This window comes from Paramisgurnus dabryanus, chromosome 10 (genome assembly GCF_030506205.2).
Source record: "Paramisgurnus dabryanus chromosome 10, PD_genome_1.1, whole genome shotgun sequence".
NCBI classification, from domain to species: Eukaryota; Metazoa; Chordata; class Actinopteri; order Cypriniformes; family Cobitidae; genus Paramisgurnus; species Paramisgurnus dabryanus.
Window position 1 is genome coordinate 6508764 of NC_133346.1, and position 19079 is coordinate 6527842.

At 38.7% G+C, this 19079-nt stretch overlaps 3 protein-coding genes across 4 annotated transcripts; 2 read left to right on the forward strand and 1 right to left on the reverse strand.

The window, feature by feature from the left end:
* Positions 1-71: 71 nt before the first annotated feature.
* Positions 72-5532, forward strand: slc37a4b (solute carrier family 37 member 4b). Its single transcript, XM_065261091.1, has 10 exons — positions 72-155; positions 832-1218; positions 1333-1565; positions 3819-4068; positions 4203-4358; positions 4452-4537; positions 4615-4728; positions 4867-4932; positions 5010-5148; positions 5227-5532. The coding sequence occupies exons 2-10, from the start codon at positions 1071-1073 to the stop codon at positions 5391-5393; spliced, it is 1359 nt and encodes a 452-aa protein (XP_065117163.1). The 5' UTR covers positions 72-155; positions 832-1070; the 3' UTR covers positions 5394-5532.
* Positions 5533-7356: 1824 nt separating this feature from the next.
* On the forward strand, positions 7357-8602 carry rps25 (ribosomal protein S25). Its single transcript, XM_065261104.2, has 5 exons — positions 7357-7479; positions 7798-7890; positions 8033-8216; positions 8359-8457; positions 8547-8602. The coding sequence occupies exons 1-4, from the start codon at positions 7477-7479 to the stop codon at positions 8451-8453; spliced, it is 375 nt and encodes a 124-aa protein (XP_065117176.1). The 5' UTR covers positions 7357-7476; the 3' UTR covers positions 8454-8457; positions 8547-8602.
* A 1427-nt stretch (positions 8603-10029) lies between these two features.
* On the reverse strand, positions 10030-18709 carry mipepb (mitochondrial intermediate peptidase b). 2 transcript variants are annotated; one of them, XM_065257007.2, is made up of 20 exons: positions 18427-18709; positions 18023-18196; positions 17792-17880; positions 17628-17714; positions 17443-17506; positions 17183-17365; positions 15118-15274; positions 14985-15033; positions 14843-14903; positions 14692-14744; positions 14461-14614; positions 14278-14355; positions 13637-13841; positions 12746-12855; positions 11349-11423; positions 11148-11264; positions 10945-11066; positions 10598-10671; positions 10392-10518; positions 10030-10312 (listed from the first exon to the last, which is right to left on the reverse strand). In XM_065257007.2, the coding sequence occupies exons 1-19, from the start codon at positions 18562-18564 to the stop codon at positions 10433-10435; spliced, it is 2076 nt and encodes a 691-aa protein (XP_065113079.1). In that variant the 5' UTR covers positions 18565-18709; the 3' UTR covers positions 10030-10312; positions 10392-10432. The 2 variants fall into 2 exon arrangements, with proteins under 2 accessions (XP_065113079.1, XP_065113071.1); XM_065256999.2 differs by lacking the exon at positions 10030-10312 and having other exon boundaries at positions 10342-10518.
* Positions 18710-19079: the final 370 nt, after the last annotated feature.

A 19079-nucleotide genomic window follows, 5' to 3' on the forward strand; every position in this document is an offset into this window, starting at 1 on the left:
ATTTTATTACAGATAAAAGATACGTCCGCGAGCCAAAGATAGAGCCCGCCTACCGCTTTACGATGACAGATCTACAGCCAATCAGAGAAGAGATAGAGGAAGGTAGGCGTTCCAGCAACGGCATGAATTCTGAACGAGTGCCCGGACTGTTGAAGGTACATTTTATGCCCTAATCTTTATTTTTAAAACTGGCTAAACAAAATATTTGTCGAAAATTATAATATGTATTGTGTGTAAGTGATATGTTTAGTATCCATCGTACTATAGGTCGCACTATGCGTGTGTTATTAGAGGTCAGAATCGATGTTATTATTGCATTTGGTGATTCTGATGAAGTGACGTCACCGCGCAGTTATTTCTTTAATCAAGTACATTAAAGTTTTTACGTAAGTTTGTTGTTGTTCACGAGGTCATTCCCGCAATACAATAAGAGCAAGAGGATGCACCTGCCCCAGAAGCGAACGCCGGCCAAAAACATCTCTTTAACCACACATTACATGTGGCAAAGCTTTGATTTACGCAGCAATCCTCGTTTCAATCTTTATGCATAGGATTGCATGTGCTCACGTGTATTTTAAAGCATGCACGTCTCAGAGCCAAGCTATTTTTGTCCTTGGCAGTCTTGCAAGAGGCATTCCCTTAATAGATGATTTCTGCATCATGTTTCACGTTCATACTACTGCCCAAATCTCCTTTAGATGTGTCATGGCCACCCGGGCAACCTTTCAGCATTTATATGGTTGCATAAGGTTTTAGATCTGTTTGTTTGAGATGTATTTGGATGCATAGTTGCTTGCATATTGATTTTAAATGCAATCTGTTTTTTAACAGGTGTAGCGGCAAATTCTGGATGAAGAGAGACAGACTGTCCATGAAGCTTTGAGGAACTTGTGGAGGAGCACAAACATTTCCACTTTTAAAGTCGTACGAAATGGAATGAATCATATCTTTGGAGCAAACTTTGAAAGGGTGATGCTTAATCTGCAGAAGGTTTATTAGAAGCACCAAGCAATTTATTTGCCATAAATTGTTATTTTTTCCATACTCATCATCATCTCAGTACTGCAATCATGGGTACAGCCGGTTATGGATATTACCGCACTGTTATATTCATCTCAATGTTTGTGGGCTACATGCTGTATTACTTCAACCGAAAGACTTTCTCCTTTCTGATGCCATCGGTGATGAATGAGATCGAGCTGGATAAGGAAGAGCTTGGTGAGTGTGTGTTGTAAATGTTTAGGTTTTGCATTTCTTACTACTGTATACACCACAGAATTGCTTAGTGTCTTTATTACTCCGGTTTGTTTTCCTCTGTTTCCCGTGATGCAGGTCTGATCATCAGCAGTCAGACTCTCGCCTACGCCATCAGTAAGTTTATCAGCGGCGTGCTTTCAGACAGGATCAGCGCACGATGGCTCTTCTCCATCGGGCTTTTCATTGTGGGCGTCATAAACATCTTATTCTCCTGGTCCTCTACTGTGATGATGTTTACCGTGCTGTGGTTCATAAATGGATTTGGTCAGGGTTTCGGCTGGCCGCCGTGTGGAAAAGTGCTTCGGAAGGTATGATTGAATAGTGTGTGTTGATTTCAAATTGTAAGGGTTGCCAGTACGTGGGTAGTGTGTGTGACCCTTTGCTTTTAAAAGCTATCAGCATGCACCTGTCTCCCAGTGTTGGCACCGTGACAGGAATAGTTTGGAATTTTAACAGCTGATGGTCAAGATGCATAGCCTCATTACAGTCACATGATTTGGATGTCAAACCGGGAACATTATGGCTGGATTTACAATGCAAATCTTGATGCCCAATTCCGATTTGTTGCCAGTATCCGATTTTTTCTTTTAAAAGCGACTCGTATCCGATATCTGCATTTACAACTAAACACTTGGTAAAACAAATCAGGGTAGACATACTGACCCGGAACAGCTTAAACCACATAGTAAAATGTCAGACAGAGACCAAATTATTATACAAGATCCTAGAGATTTATTTCTGTATATAAAAAACAATAAAACGTCAACATTACTGCACTAAGTGGAGCCGCCGTCTTCCATTTCGCTGCAAAGAAGAGTCATCTGTCATTTGACGTCATTTGCCAGCAGCATCACATTTTTTATGACGCACAACACGTCTTGACATCTGAGGCCCTGTCCCAAATGGCACACTCCGGCTTTGTGGACCTCCTCAGAGTCCACATTTTGATTACATCATGTAGTGCCGACCTTAGGGACCCTTGATGCCTCGCTTCCGTCGTCTGATTGCTCTTACTCAAAGACTTCTTGGTTAGTAAAGTGCACGAAGCCTGCTGCGGTACGAAGACCGCATCAAGGGTCCAAAGGGGGTGCTGATGAGCACTCTTCGGAGCGTAAAAATGACAAATGTGACACCCTACGGACTCGTAGACTAAGCGAGCGCGCGCAATTTAAGGCATGAAGTGCACCATTTGGGACAAGGCCTCAGAATGTCCGATCTGTCCGCTTACATTGCGAACACGAATGCATGTATCCGATTCACATCCGATTTATTCCACATATGAATGAGGGCTGAAACCGATCGGAGGCCCTGTCCCAAATTGCACACTTCATGTGGACTTTCGGTCTCATGGCCTTAAATAGCGTGTGCTCGCTTCCGAGTCTACGAGTCCATATGGTGTCCCATCTGTCATTTTTATGCTCTGAAGTGTGCTCATCAGCGCCCCCTTTGCATCCTCGATGCGGTCTTTGGCAAAGCCTGCGCTGCAGCAGGGTTCGCGCACTTCACCAACCCAGAAGTCCTTGCGAAAAGCCATTAGACCAATCAGACGACGGAAGGGAGGACTTCACACTGATGGGCAACTTCTCTTCCTATTTCTGGCGTGACGCTTGAGTCTGTCCCAATTTCCCAAAATATGACTCCGGAGTGCCCTCGTGGACTTGCGTCAAGGGTCCCTAAGGTCTGCACTACATGATGTCATTAAAGTGTGGACTTTGAGGAAGTCCATAAGTCCGGAGTGTGCCATTTGGGACAGGACCGGAGAATATCGGAATCTATGCGTTTTTTTGCACTACATGATGTCATTGAAGTGTGAACTCTGAGGAAGTCCATAAGTCCGGAGTGTGCCATTTGGTACAGGACCGGATAATATCGGAATCTATGCGTTTTTTTCTGCTTACACGTCCGTGGGTCATATCCGATTTGTGCCACTTGAGAGAGAAATAAATCGCAATTGAGTCACTTCAAGCACTACATCAGGGGTGGGGAACCCTGGTCCTGGAGGGCCACTGTCCTGCAGAGTTTTGTTCCAACCCTAATTAAACACACCTGAAAAATCAAATAAAAGTATTCAGGATCACTTGGAAATGAAATTCAGGTGTGTTTGATTAGGGTTGGAACTAAACTCTGCAGGACAGTGGCCCTCCAGGACCCAGGGTTCCCCACTCCTGCACTACATGATGTCATTGAAGTGTGGACTCTGAGGAGGACCACAAGTCCGGAGTGTGCCATTTGGGACAGGACCGGAGAACATCGGAATATATGCGCTTTTTCAGCTTACACGTCCGTGGGTCATATCCGATCTGTGCCACTTAAGAGAGAAAAAAATCGCAATTGAGTCACTTCAATCAGGCAGTGTAAATGCGGCCTATATCATACACCAAGATCTAATTAAAGGGGATATTATCAGTGCTATGCCAAGTCGCCAACTTTAAAATTTCCATTTTTGGAAAATAAAACATTATTTTTTATATATAATACATGTTTACCTTAATTATTTCCCCAAAAGCAAGTTCTTCTTCAGACCTCTACAGTGGTTTAATTCAGATATTCTTGATTCGTAGTGGTTTGAACCTTCTCAGTTTGGGACGTGGTGGTCCGTCCTGTGCTGCAGTATGAACATGGCGGGTAGTTTAGGACCCATCATCACTACGGTGTTGGTTCGTTACTATGACTGGAGAATCATCATGTCCATGTCAGGGGTGATCTGCATGAGCGTCGCAGTCGTGTGTCTTCTGCTGGTGAAGAACGAACCCAGTGATGTTGGGCTGCCCAACATTGAACCTGGAGCTAAGGGCAAAGGGAAGAAGGGAGGTAAAAACTTGCAGCTAACCTTTAATAATTTGGTGAAATAAAGGTCTTTGAATATGTTATCCATATTCAATCAGTTTTCATTCATTCTTGGCTACTGCTCCTGTGAGTCTATTTAGTCTCCGCCTCTTTTTCAGCCTCTAATAATGAAAGTACCTTAAAAGAGTTCCTGCTGTCTCCTTACCTCTGGGTGCTGTCTGCGGGTTACCTGGTCGTGTTTGGGGTAAAGATCGCCTGCACTGACTGGGGTCAGCTCTTCCTTATGCAGGAGAAAGGCCAAACTGCTGTGATGGGTGAGTTTGGTACCTTTTTTGTTGGCCTATCAAGAAGGATCAAAAAGTACAGGCCTATGTGAGGATGCTATTGTGTTTGCGTATTTCCTGCAGGCAGTTCGTACATGAGCGCATTGGAAGTCGGTGGGTTTTTTGGCAGCATTGGAGCCGGTTATTTGTCTGACAGGGCTGTTGCAAAGGTGGGTAAATAAGATAGGCAGGTTTCATTCCACCTGAACATTTATTATACTGGAGAAATCTCTGTGAATTTGTACAGCAAGGGCTCGGTACCCACGGGAATCCTCGCCATGCGCTCCTCCTGATGATGATGGGAGGCATGGCCGTCTCCATGTACCTCTTCCGGGTCACCATCACACCAGAAGACCCAGAGGTAATAAACAAGAAGTCATAAAATCTTGGTTTCAGTATTGTGAACTTTGCAAGTATTATTACTGATAAATGTGTTACTGTAGATGTATTTAGCATTGCATTAGTAAAATAGTAAGTGTGATTTTTTTTTTTTTTTTAGGTGGAACCACTGTGGGCTTTGGCTCTTCACCCTGTTTCACTTCTCACTGGTGTGTCGGAGAAAGAGGTACAGAGCTCCAAAAAGTCACAAAAATATGCCTTTAAATGTTGTGTCTAATACAGCAATGTTTCTTTCTTGTAAAGCTCTGGATTTTAATTCTTGGTGCTGCGTTTGGATTTTCCTCATATGGACCAATTGCCTTGTTTGGAGTGATAGCGAGCGAGAGCGCCCCCTCCAATTTCTGTGGGACATCTCATGCCATCGTAGCTCTCATGGCAAACGGTAAAGAAGGTTTCTTGCTAAAATACTTACTGTGGCCATATTTTCTGTTTTGAACCGTGTGGTGTTGTTTTTTTTTAGTTGGTGCATTCATTGCTGGCTTGCCATTCAGCACCATCGCCAAACGCTACAGCTGGGACACAGCATTCTGGGTAGCAGAGATCGCCTGCGCTGTAACAACAGTTTGCTTCTTCTTTGTGCGCAACATGCGCACGAAAATGGGGCATGTGCCTAAAAAGATGGACTAACACTATTGTCATTAAACCATTTAGAGGCCCTTCCAATGTGAAGGCACTCAGCCAATAAGGGACTTTTACCACTAAAGAACTGTTCGATTTGAATGTGAGTGTTACTGTTGTTCATTTAGTCTATTTGAATTTTGGAAAAGAAATCACACTCATTACATTGAGTATTACATTATAGTATTTTTCACGATTTTCTTTTGGGAAAGCCAAGAAGCAATAACAGCACATTTATGCAATTCATCTATAAATGTGGCTCTGTCATGGTACATCTTTTAAAAGAACAAAACATGAGTTTAAAAAATAATTTACATAAATGTTTACAGATTTTTTGAGTGTATTAACTTATTATTTGACATAAATGTTGTGACATATTTTGTTTTAACAGAAAGTTTAAATTAGAGTTTACTTCGACTTACAACTTATGTTTGTCTGATTAGTTGCTAAATTGTAAATCATCTAGTGAACAGATTGTTTCACAAAAACTGTAAAAATTTGTATTCACCCTATGAACTGAACTGCACACAGCTACATCAAACAATATCATGAAACCAGCATTATTCTTCATGATGTATAAAGGTGTACAAATGTAGTATATATTAAAACTTTATGAAATTATATGAAATCTCTTGTTTATTTGTATAAAAAAAGTCATTTTCCATATGACTGTCTCTTATAATAGAGAATAGGCTTGGAAGTTTGGGAGTTTAAGAATATTTTGTAAAATTCAGCCGATATGAACACAACACAAGACAAGCAAGTGAGAAGCTGGCACTAAGGACATTTAAAAACAATTATACAATTGTGCACATAAATTATAATAAAAACAATTCTGGTTTTGTGGCAGACCTGTACTTATGTACTATGCTGGAATTTGGTAATATTTATAATGCAAAAAGGAACATTTGGCTGATACTGTGTCCTAACATAAAGGATATGTCAAGATGTGTTAAAACAATTTGTTAAATTGAAATGCAAACCATTAAAACATTTACATTTGTGCCAATTTTTATATTGAGGGAAGCTAATGTGTTGTCTACACAAATAAAAACACACTATTTTATTAAGAACAGCACTAGCTGTTCATTCATTTAATTATAATCATAAATAATACGTTTGAAAATCCGTGAAATTTGGTCGTTTGAGTGTTTACAGTTTTTCTGAATTGCTAAAACACTAAACCCCAATCTCTGAACCAAATTCATAGTGGCCTAAACCCATTTGTCAAATCATGCACTCTTTTTGCAAAATTCTAAACACAAACTTCTCACTAAAACACACATTTTACACTGCAATGCACTTGTTTTATAAATGCTAAACACAGGCAGGCAAAAGTTGAACACAACTAAAACAGTGTTATCATCGAGTAAACACAACAACTCAAAATTCTACACACTTTTATCTAATGGTATTTTTCACCAATTGTGTGAATTGGAAACAGTCTGAGAGGCAGATGAAGAGTATGAGGAAGAAAAGGACACCAGAGACAATGCAATTGGCAAAATTTGCATTGGATTACTGACTTTTTACAAAATACAAGTGCTGCTTACAGTAATATTGAAAACTTACTATTACTTGCAGTACTTACAGTAAAGTATTCACTATATTCACTGAACTAAACTTGTGATTATAGTAATAGAGATTTTTAACAGTATTTGTCAAGTGTGTTGTTATGTACAATAAACATATATTTTCCTGTAAGCAGATGTCCTGGATGTTGTGTTTTCCATTTTTTAAGGTAGTGTCTAATGGATGCTCTGTAGTGTTTTATATTATAGACTTATGTGTGTATGATTTGAAAGCTTAGTTTGATTTTGAGTACAAGTCAGGGGTTCTGTGAATTTTGTTTATAATTGGGATTTGTGTTTAAGGTTTTGAGAAAATGAGTGATGGTTTCAAAAAATGTGTTTTAGCAATTCAAAAAAACTGTAATTTAACATCTCTTGAGTTCGCTCCCGTACTGCAGAGGGCGCCCGAGAGCTACGCTTACACAGGCACCGCGCGCTGCACCCAGCGAGACGCACTCTGACAAAGCGGACGTTGCGCGTGCGCGACTTCCTTTCTCTTCCGCAGCTCGCAACGCCTCAGCATGGTGAGTGCTCGAGCGACTTCATACCTTTAAAAATATCACTTTTTCCCTATTCCTAATGCGCTATAAGAGCACGTATCAGATGTTTAAAAGCATAAGAAAAAACAATATATAACTCACGAAAGCCAAATTAGCGGTTATGTGTGATTATTTAGCGTCAATCGTAGCTGTGCCGTACGCACATTGTGCACGAGGCCCGAGCACACGCTCACCGCAGTGGCACGCGTTGACGATTCGTGTTCATAACAATATATTCGCTCGCGTTTCTGCGTTTTATGTGAAATATGTTTGTTAATCTCTGAAAATCTGTCTTGTATCCAGCCGCCCAAGGATAGCAAGCAGAAGAAGGACGCGGGCAAGTCCAAAAAGGACAAGGATCCCGTCAACAAGTCAGGAGGCAAAGCTAAGAAGAAGGTAAAATATAAAAGTTTACATTTAATAGTTGTTTAAAAGACACGGAATGGCCGTGTCAGATGTGTTTTAAGATTTTTTACGTATGTAGTGGTTTGATGCGGTTGCGTGCGAGTTGTCAATTTGCCTTTTTGCTTCTGAGCAGAAGTGGTCCAAAGGAAAGGTGAGGGACAAGCTGAATAACCTGGTCCTCTTCGACAAGGCCACTTATGACAAACTGTACAAAGAAGTACCCAATTACAAACTCATAACACCCGCTGTGGTATCTGAGAGGCTGAAAGTCAGGGGCTCACTTGCCAGAGCTGCCCTCCAGGAGTTGCTGGGCAAAGGTGATGATCAGATAACTTTAGAAATAAAATTTTACTTTTTTTTGCATGTGCAATGGATGTGACTTTTGGCAGTATCATATTAATATTGGCACAATTGGTAATAGTCAGTTGTAATAGTGACGTTTGTTTTTATCATTGTTAGGTCTGATCAAGCTCGTGTCCAAGCACAGAGCTCAGGTGATCTACACCAGAAACACCAAGGGCACTGATGAGGTGGCTCCAGAGAAAGAGGCATAACATGGTGATTATCAACTTAACTACTATGTAATGTTATTGACTACTAATTTTATCCTCTCCTCCATCTAATACTTTTATTCGTCTATTTTTCAGATTCCACCCTGGCTTGAGTTATGTTTTTGTATAGGTAAATAAACAACAAAATGGAACTTTGTGTTTGTGCTTTTTTAAGTTTTTATATTTGTTCTGACCAAAATGATTACACTTTTCAAATGTGTGTGAACTACATCTTGATCGTAATCAGGTTTCCTTGTGTCAGATGATGTTATGACCGAACGATAAAGGGGATGCAAGTAAAAATTAAAATTTCATGTTACAAACCTGTATTTCTTTGTTCTGATGAACATGAAGATATTTTGAGCAATGTTTGTAAACAAACAGTTCATGAGCCCAATTTATTTCCATATTTTTTCTTACTATGGAAATAAATTGGGCTTATGATCAGGTTGCATACATTCCTCAAAATATCATCTTTCATGTTCATCAGAACAAAGAAATGTATACAGGTTGAGAATGGGTAAATGATGACAGAATTTTCATTTTAGGTCTACTATCCCTTAAAGCCCAAAATGGTTGGTTTGTTTTTGACATGTGCCACTTTAAAATCACTTAAATGTGCAAATTTGCAATAATGTACAGCTGCCCATTAAGATGGGCTTTAAATGCTTTGAAACAAGGGAATTAACTTGTATTTATGTTACTGAACAATTGTGATTAATTAATAATCTGGTATAATTAAGGAGAATTATAGTTTGATTTCAGTTATTAATGTCAAGTTTTTGACGTGACGCTTTACTCAGTCAATATTAAAGATGTCAAGGTTATATTTTCACAGAATTATGTAAGATGATTTGATGATTTTTGAATCACAAAAAATTACTAGCTGGTGTTTTTATAGTTCTGACTAAAGGCCAAATCTTATGTTGGGTTTGGGATTAGGAGAAAAACAGCGGTTCTGGCATAAATCCAGTGAAATGGTAGGATTAGGATGAAAACGGGGTTGTCCAGTGAGATTTCATAAGATTTTGGCTGTAGCTTTATCCCTTCTAGCCACACAAGTTTTTACAGACAGTCACAATTCAAAGAACATGGCATCTTTAAACACATCTGAATGTAGCATTTCGTTCTGAGAAACACCGACTGCAGAATTATATTACATTACAAGTACATTATTATTAGTATGTACACACTTGGTCATTTGTTGAAATGGAAACATTTCCATACTTGAAATGTGACCTCTGCATTTAAAGTGATAGTTTACTTTAAAATGAAAGTTCTGTCTTCCATCCTCATGTTGTTCTAAACCTGTATGAATTCCTTTTTGCTGATGATTACAAAAAAAAGATATTTTGAGAAATGATGGTAAACACACAGCAGTAAGTGACCATCGACTTCCATAGTAGAAAAAAATATTTTGGAAGTATTGTGATAAATGACTAAGAAAATATTTTGATAAATGATGGTAAGCAAATAGTTGACGGTACCGATTAATTTCCATCATATTTTTTATTCCTACTATGGAAGTTGATGGTCACTTACTGCTGTGTGTTTACCATCATTTCTCAAAATATCTTCTTTTGTGTTCATCGAAACAAAAGAAATTCATACAGGATTAGAACAGCACGAGGATGAGTAATTAATGACTGATTTTTCATTTTAAAGTGAACTATCCCTTTGACCCATCCCGGTGAGTCGTGAAAACGTGCACACCAAGAGCAGTGGGCATCTATCACTGCAGCAATTGGGGGAAACTTGCCTTGCTCAAGGGTACCTAAGTCAACCTTCTGGCCGTGAGACTCGAACCGGTGACCTTTAGGTTAGACATCCAACTCTCTATCCATTAGGACACGACTTGAGCTCTATACAAATAAAAAATGATCACTACACCAGGTTTTCATGTCATACTTTAATGTGGTTTAAAAGGCAGTGAGATGATACCGTTTAAGGCTGAAGAACTAACGATGGTGTTTGTGAAGTTCTTAATTTTGCGTTTTGAAATTTGCATCAAGATCCACCACAAGTGCATCAACAAAGTCTTCAAGAGTAGGAGTTTTCTGGAGCATTCCTGTGGAGGTAAAAAATATATATGAATAATGTAAATAATAAAACTATTGACAAATCTGGAGGGAAGTCGTTTTCTGTACCTTGGACCATCAGCAAAGGCTCTTTGCTACCTCCATGAGCAAGCATCTCCCTGCGGTAACGTTCCCCCATAACTCTGCAGAAGATGCAGTTTAAACTATTAGCCTATACAACTATATACACAGTTGGGTTTTAACATTGATTTAGGCACCATCATGCATATTATAATCAGGATTATACATGGGAGATTAGATGTACCCAATAAACTATAATAAAACACTACATAAAAGAAAAAACATCTAAGTAGATTTAGGTTTTCACTACATGGGAGTGTATCCTATAAAATGATACCATATATGCAGGCACAAAAAAGTGCTTATATACAGAAATGTAACAATACATTGCATACCTGTTAAAGGGATCCTGTAGAAAGCATTGCCTCCACACCATAGAAGCCACAGCTCTGGACATGAGGTAGGAGTAATATTTAGCACCATAACCAACCAGATGACTGAATCTCAGCTGCCAGGCCTACACACATCATTAGAAAACAAAAACAGATGCCTCACATTTCAGCAGTGAAGTTAAAAAAATAAATGCACAGATACTTACAGTGTCAGGAACGTATGGTAACCCATAAAATCTCTCCTGCATTTCTCTGAGGATGTCAGTGGTTGTTCTGTACTGTGGCTTGCCATGATAAACCTGATCTAATGCTGCATAGAAAATCTGTTAAAAAACCACACATGGATAAATGTGCACTGCATTCATTCCCAGCAAAGTAATTCTTCATCTGAGATTTGTTTTTTGTACCTGTAGCTGAGTATCAGCAGCACTGCAGACCTTTTTAGACTGGCACAAACGGGACACAAGGCTCTCTGGGAGGGGCTAAAGGGAACGGAGGCGGATGTTAAACAAATATATTGGATATTACAAGATTGAGCACTCCTTTTACAATGCAACGGAAGGTGCGGAAAGTCTTGTCTTTCGGTTAAAATAACCAATAATCAATCAATAAAGACTTAATGATTTTCTGAGGGAGGAGCTCTGTATAGAGTCAAGTAAGGTGCCAACCTCTGCGCATGCTCAGCAGCCAAAAAGACCTGGAGAAAGGTTTTATTAGCTTAAAAGTTATGGTACAGTTGGTATCAGGTTTAATTGTTGATCAGAAATATGTTGTTTATTTGTGATTTTAGCACCTGGATTTAGAGATATCTGTCTTTACCCATTCAAATACCAAAACCTGCAAACATGGCCGCCTAGTGGGGCGACTACCCTAAAGGGACTTTGATCTTAGTTCACCCAAAAATGAAAATAATGTCATTAATGACTCACCACCTCATGTCGTTCCAAACTCGTAAGACCTCCGTTCATCTTCATAACACAGTTTAAGATTTTTTAGATTAAGTCCGAGAGTTTGCTTGACCCTTCATTGAAAATGTATGTACGGTATACTGTCCATGTTCAGATAGGTAATAAAAACATCATCAAAGTAGTCCATGTGACATCAGTGGGTCAGTTAGAATGTGTTGAAGCATCGAAAATACATTTTGGTCCAAAAAAAAAAAAAACGACTTTATTCAGCATTGTCTTCTCTTCCGCGTCTGTTGTGAAGCGCATGCGCGAGACTAAAGTCACATGACTGCAGTGACGCGGATGACATGTTATCCTCAGACATGTTTGCGATTTTTTTTTACTTAATCTTCCTCAGACTGTAAACGAAGCTTGTGCGCAAAAAAAAACTGCTGGGGCGCACCAGATAACACGTCAGCCGCATTGTATGTCATCTGCGTCACTGCAGTCACGTGACTTTAGTCTCACGCATGCGCTTCACAACAGACGTGGAAGAGAAGACATTGCTGAATAAAGTCATAACTTTTGCACCAAAATGTATTTTCGATGCTTCAACACATTCTTACTGACCCACTGATGTCACATGAACTACTTTAATGATGTTTTTATTACCTTTCTGGACATGGACAGTATACCGTACGTAGATTTTTAATGAAGGGTCAACAAGTTCTCGGACTAATTCTAAAACATCTTAAACTGTGTTCCGAAGACGAAAGGTCTTATGAGTTTGGAACGATATGATGGTGAATCATTAATGACATTATTTTCATTTTTGGGTGAACTATCCCTTTAAGTCAACACAAATAGATACATGTACAGTGATTCCTGAAGCAGGTGAAGCCAAACACATCACTCACCTCCCCAGTCTGATAATGTCGAGCGAACTGTCTCACAACTCGATAATCTGATGCAAAATACTCCATGAGGACAGAAGGAACTTCAGCAAAGTCTGTGGAGCACCTGGTTCCTGTATTAAAAAAAAACATAACACAATTCTTGTCAGTTATTTGATCTGTATAACCACCTCATATGTCAAAGATATATGTATATGTGTGTATAAGTAAAGATAATGTATAGTTAGCTGATTATTATTGTAAAATAAAAAACATACATGAACATCAAAGAAGAGGTCTTGTATCATCCTGAAGAGAATACAGTTGCAAAGTTACACCGCGGGTGTGCATTATTTTTCAATAATTCAATGGCCGGGAGTCAATTATTCCGCTTATACTACGGTTGCCACACCTCGAGACATCGATCACATTATATATTTAAAGGGATTCGTCCGTTTTTTGTACTTATATGTCTATTGTGTTCTTCCGCGTCTAATCCAACGGCTCTTTTGCTTGTTCCAAAACGTCATTTTAAAGCTGGCAATGGAGGCTTGAGCCGTTGATGGCATTCAAATGCAGTTATTAATGAAGTTATTAGAAAGAGAGCGACAGAGAGAAAAAGAAAGAAAGATAGAGAGAGAGCAAGAGATTGTGTGAATGAGGCTACCTCTGTGCGTCTCTAAACAGCGCTGTTATTGCCTCGGAAAATCGTCTGTCATGTTGTTTTTGTTAGTCTGTTATTACAGTTAACTATGCGAAGTGATATGGATCTGTAATGCAGTCAAGAGAGCTGCCTGGAACTACGTTTGCTGTGCGTTTCCCAGAGAATAATTGCACACCTCAGAACGTTCATCAGCCAATAGGATTCAAGCATTCAACAGACCCGTAGTATAAATTTGCATAATGAATTCTGACCTGTGACGTGCTGATATCGTGTTCGGCCTAACATGGAGTGCATGGCGTGTCCCATCTCATGGAAGAGATTCTCCACCATGGCAGGAGTGAGCAGCGATGGGGTTACCGTGCTGGGTGGAGGCAGACTCAACATCAGCACCACAACAGGAAGCTGATAATCACCTTCTTTCCTCAACCGTCCACCACGGATGGTAAAATGACAATCCTGCCATACAGGACACATACACTATTTTTTTTCCTGTAGCTCAACTGGTAAAACATTGTGTTGGCATTGCAAATGTCATGGGTTTGATTCCCAGGGAAAACACATACTAATAAAAAATGTATGCACTCTTAAGTCACGTTGGATAAAAATAGCAGCCAAATGCGTAAATGAAATGTAAACCAATATATAAGCCTTACTTAAAATTTACTGTTGAAGAGGTTCAAAAACTTTATTCTGTTGAACACCAAAGAAGATATTTTGATAAATGATGCTTACTTCACAGTTGATGGTACCCACTGACTTCCATAGTAGAAAAAAAATACTACGAAAGACAATGGGTACCGTCAACTGTGTCCCCACCATCATTTATCAAAATAATATTTTGTGTTCATCATCCCTTTAATGCAGAACACAAACCCAAAGCAGTAAGCTTTACCTGATGAGGTTTATCAGGTCTACGAAAGAAATCGCAGTATATGTGTCCCAGCAGTCCCTCTGTTTCGTGCACTACAGCCTGTTTGCGAGACAAAAGAACAGTCAAGACACGTGTCCATCTATATTCATTTGTGGATAATCCAGAAAAAAATCATCTTGAAAAGCAGAAAGTAAAACAGTTCACCAGCTTTCTAATGTCTTCGCTCCACACTTCTCCCATTTTCGGCTCCTCTGTTTGGAAAGAGACACCCAGTAGTTGTGTGAAGAGATGGTTGAGACCCTCCATGCAGGCACCAAGAGAGAAGTACGGGCTGTAAATGCTGGAATCAACATTGAACCTGCAGACACATCAGCACATGTGTATATGAAGGTAAAGATGCGATTATTTCGAGAGTTGCATATAAGAAATGCTTACTTCTCTGTCCGTATGGCTGCACTGAGGTACGCGTGATCCCACGGCATCACTTGCTGGGGATAAAAAAAGTACATTTAGCAATACTGATGCACTTCTTAGTGTAACGAATACTGAAACAACATCAAACTATGTGCACAAAATAAACATTTACATGGTTTGCCGAGTGTGTTTTCTTCTTCATCTCCCTCATCAACTTGAAATCCGTTGATGTCCTGAATTATAAAGGAAATGAGTAAATGTTATAAAAACATAAATGTTTGGATTGGAAACATATTCCAGTGTGTGAAACATACATGTCGGAGAGTTTCTCAGTGAGCAGCGTCAAAAACTTCATCACAGTCTCTAAAAAAAAAAAAAATTTGGTTTACAGCTTTGTTTTATTGGCTCCTTTATCTGCAGGTGATGTTTTCAGAAGATGGTGCTTACCTGGAGTTTTAGCCATTGTTCCCTTCAAAGATCTGTGTGCAAATGACTCATAGCCAACTAATGTTGCCAGCTCATGTCTACAAGCCAAGAGCTCGTCCAGACAACGCAGAAGACTAGCGTTGGGGTACAGAAAGATTTTATACGCAGCTTCCCGAACCTACCAGAGAGGCGACAATGAAACCGATTACTGAACATGCAAAGAAAGAGAAAGCTTACATACATAGTGATAACTCGCAACTTGTTTCACTTCTGAACTTAACTATACTTTGGACATCAAGTGGCGACCCCTTACAGGGCCCGGTGATTCTCGCGAAATTAGACTTATGAGGTGTCATGAAACATTTTGATAAAAAAAGTAAATGCAAAGTAAGAGTATCAAATTAAGAAGCATAACATCTCTTCATGTACTATTTTGCACATGATTTCAAATGACATCATACAAACCAACTTTGTTGTTTTTCCACATTTAAGGGGAAAATTATCATTACCGCAACGTGTCGATGACTGGATTTGGGTTCTTTGACATTGAAATATTTAAAATTAAAAAATAAAAAGCTTCAGTGCATGTTATACTATAAACATTTACAGTAAAGAAACATGTGGTATTTGATGATCATTGGTAAATGTAGAGACAAAAACAAGGAATATAAATGTGTCCAAAACCAATTTTCAATCATTGTTTAAGCCCTCAAGGAACTAACATTTTCAAAAAAAAAAAGTTGTAAGGGACATAATTGACTGTGACACTCAAGATGGCTAGCAGGTAAGCAGTTCTTATTTTTTCTCTCCAGATAAAAGTTAAAATTTTGTTTGTCATAGTACCTAGACAACTTTTTAGTTCTCATTACCAAAACATGAGTTTGTAGATGCATATATTTAATGTAATATCATGTTGCGGTAATTATAATTTTGATAATGATAATCTAAAAAAATATAAACAATTCTATAGGAAACATTTTTTAAATCCCCCAAAAATAATGGTTATAGTAAGTTCAGACCTTAATCTTATATGTGCAAAAAAGGGCTTTTTTTTAAAAATCTGATGCTGGACACCTTCTAAATCTGGATTTCGTGAGAATCACCCATAAGCTGGACCACAAAACTAGTCATAAGGTGCACGGGTGTATTTTTAGCAATAGGCAACAAAACATTGTATGGGTCAAAATTATGTATGTATGGTCCAAAATCATGTAAATATATTAAAAATGTATTTATCGTTAGTAATATGTGTTGCTAAGGACTTCATCTGGACAAATTAAAATACGATTGTCTCAGTATTTTGATTTTTTTGCACTTTTAGGGCCTGATTTACTAAGAGCTTGCACCAGCGCAAACCATCATTTTGGTGTTTAACAACGACTGTCTGGATTTACTAAAGACGCGCAGTGGATATTTAGCGCTGAGAAGGTGTGGTCTAGATATTTTTGCATTTCTAGGAGTTCCTCTTTCAGATGCAAAATTTATGGGAGAAGATTATTTAAATTTACGCAACGTGATTTATTAATGTTTGCGCATATGATATTACTGGTATCTTGTTTGCTAAGCCATTTTTTATTTGCAAAACTGTAGTGTAAACCTTAATTTTTTGTCCTCTAGTTCTTTTCAGTATCCTATGGTTTCTTAGCTGGGATTTCACAACTCAAATTTTCAGCTGAGATGTCCGTGGTGCTAAACCCAAGCGAATCAGGCGTTAGTAGATCACCCGCACCTCATCAGCTCTGCTTATTTGTGACCCTGAACTAATGTGTGCCGCTCTTAATAGATTGCGTGGTGATTATGGAAATGGGGCCGGTGTTGTTTATTTTGTGCCATTTTAGTAAATAACCTTTAAATATTTCCACTCCCATCTGCGTTTTTTTTTTGTAATTTTCCCTTGTTTAGTAAATTTGGCCCTTAGATTCCAGTTTTCAAACAGGTATCTCGTACAAATATATCAAAATATTGTCCTATCCTAACAAACCAATCATCAATGGAAATCTAATTTATTCAGTTTGAAGATGATGTATAAATCTCAATTAAAAAAATTAACCCCTATGACCTATCAAAACAGACTTGATACACGTACCAACTCATTAGGAGACTCTGCATGCAACCCGCCGATCTGAACGCGATTCCCATCTATAGAGAAACAGTGACGGATGTGTTCTGGTAGACACTGCTTCTCTATGGCGTTTGGGAGCTGAGAGTCATTCAGAAATTCATAGCAAAGATCCAGCAGCTTCACGTTCAGTGCAACAGCTTTTTTCCTCTGCAAAAAAATAATTTATCAAATATGAATGTCATTTTAACAAAACTACTTATGAAAGTTTGATTGCTCTAACAAACCTTGGATTCATCCAAATGTATCCCACTGATTTCAAAGTCAAACATGAAGAGCTCCGCAACTCTCCTAAGATACCATCGCAACATATAGATTCTGTTATGATAATGTGCAATGACATACTGTTGTTTTAATCATTTTAGTAGGATCTAAATGATTTAAAAAAGTATGCAAGACATCCTGCACCTGCCTTGTTTCCGGATCCAGAGTGCCCAAAACAGCCTCATTTTCCAACAAATTTTTCAGGCTCTGACACAAATCAACATTTGTATTGAGTCTAAAACACAAGTACACAAAAACAATTAATGATAAAATCATTTAACAGCAAAGCCAGAATGAAGATCTGATACCTACTTTTCCACTTCTGTCCCGATATCAACGCAGGTTCTTTCCGCTGCCTCACGGAACGCAGCATTTGGGTGAGCCACTTTGACGAAATCTGCCTGCAACAAAATACCTGGTGTAAGAAATCTTATACCACATAACTCTTGAATAAAAGCTAAACTCCTTTGGCTTGCCATTCATGAAGAAGTGTTTGACTATGACACTTTTAACTCGGAAAACAGTGGATGATGCTGAACTTACCAGGTCGGCAACTTTACACAAGCTGTCAGAAAGCTGGTCAAACGTTTCCACGGTGACGGCACCAGGAGGATGCGTGCAGGCTCTGTGGACCAGAAATTCACTTTCCCTGAGAGCCCTACGCTGGGCCACCTGAAAACCAGTAGGACTGCTGAGCTCCGGGACTCCAAACAGACCCTGAGAGAAGAAAAACAGAAACATAAAGATTATTAAGAGAGAAAAAATACAATCGTTGAATATATTTATTTATTTTGTGTTATTATTATTATTATTATGCATATATATTTTTATTAATAACAAAATAAGTATGTATTTATTTATATAACTTGGATAACGTGAACTAAATATCCAACTATTAACCGAATTATACAAAGATTATAATTTTGTATATATTATATAATTCATACCACATTTTCCTGCAAGTAATCCACTCGTCGGTGCTGGACATTAAAAGCCGCACCAACAGCTGACCATGTGTTAACGCGTCTTTTGACGCGCGTGAAGAACGCGTCTGAGCGCAGCAGCACGAGCCACGCGCACCGCATTACCGTAATCCAAATCCCTACTTTACCTTCACATTATTCAACTTAATCTGCTCACTACGGTGACACACTTGTATGACAGTGCTGGCTCTTGTGTAGTGTTAAGCAAACAATAATAATCTTGTAAGGCGCGCCTGAACCTGCCAGACCTTTAATCTACAGTTTCGCTTAAGCACTTTCGATTTAAAAAAATTAAAACAAGAAAGCATAAACAAACAACAACATACATACAATAAATTAAATTTAAATATAACATATATATATATATTGACTGTTACATTTAATGTAATTATTTATATACTATTTTATTTGGACGTACCTCGACGAAACTGTGAAAGCGTTGTATAAATAGTCTGTGACGTAAAACGCAGAGTAGCAAGGACAAAAGGTCTACATGCCCACCAAAAATAATGTATACAATTTTTGAAAGCTTTTCTTTTATTGATTTATTGTAAATATCCTCATGTTGTTGTTGTTTTTTATTCTTCCTCTGATTTGATCCATTTGTAGGTATTTTG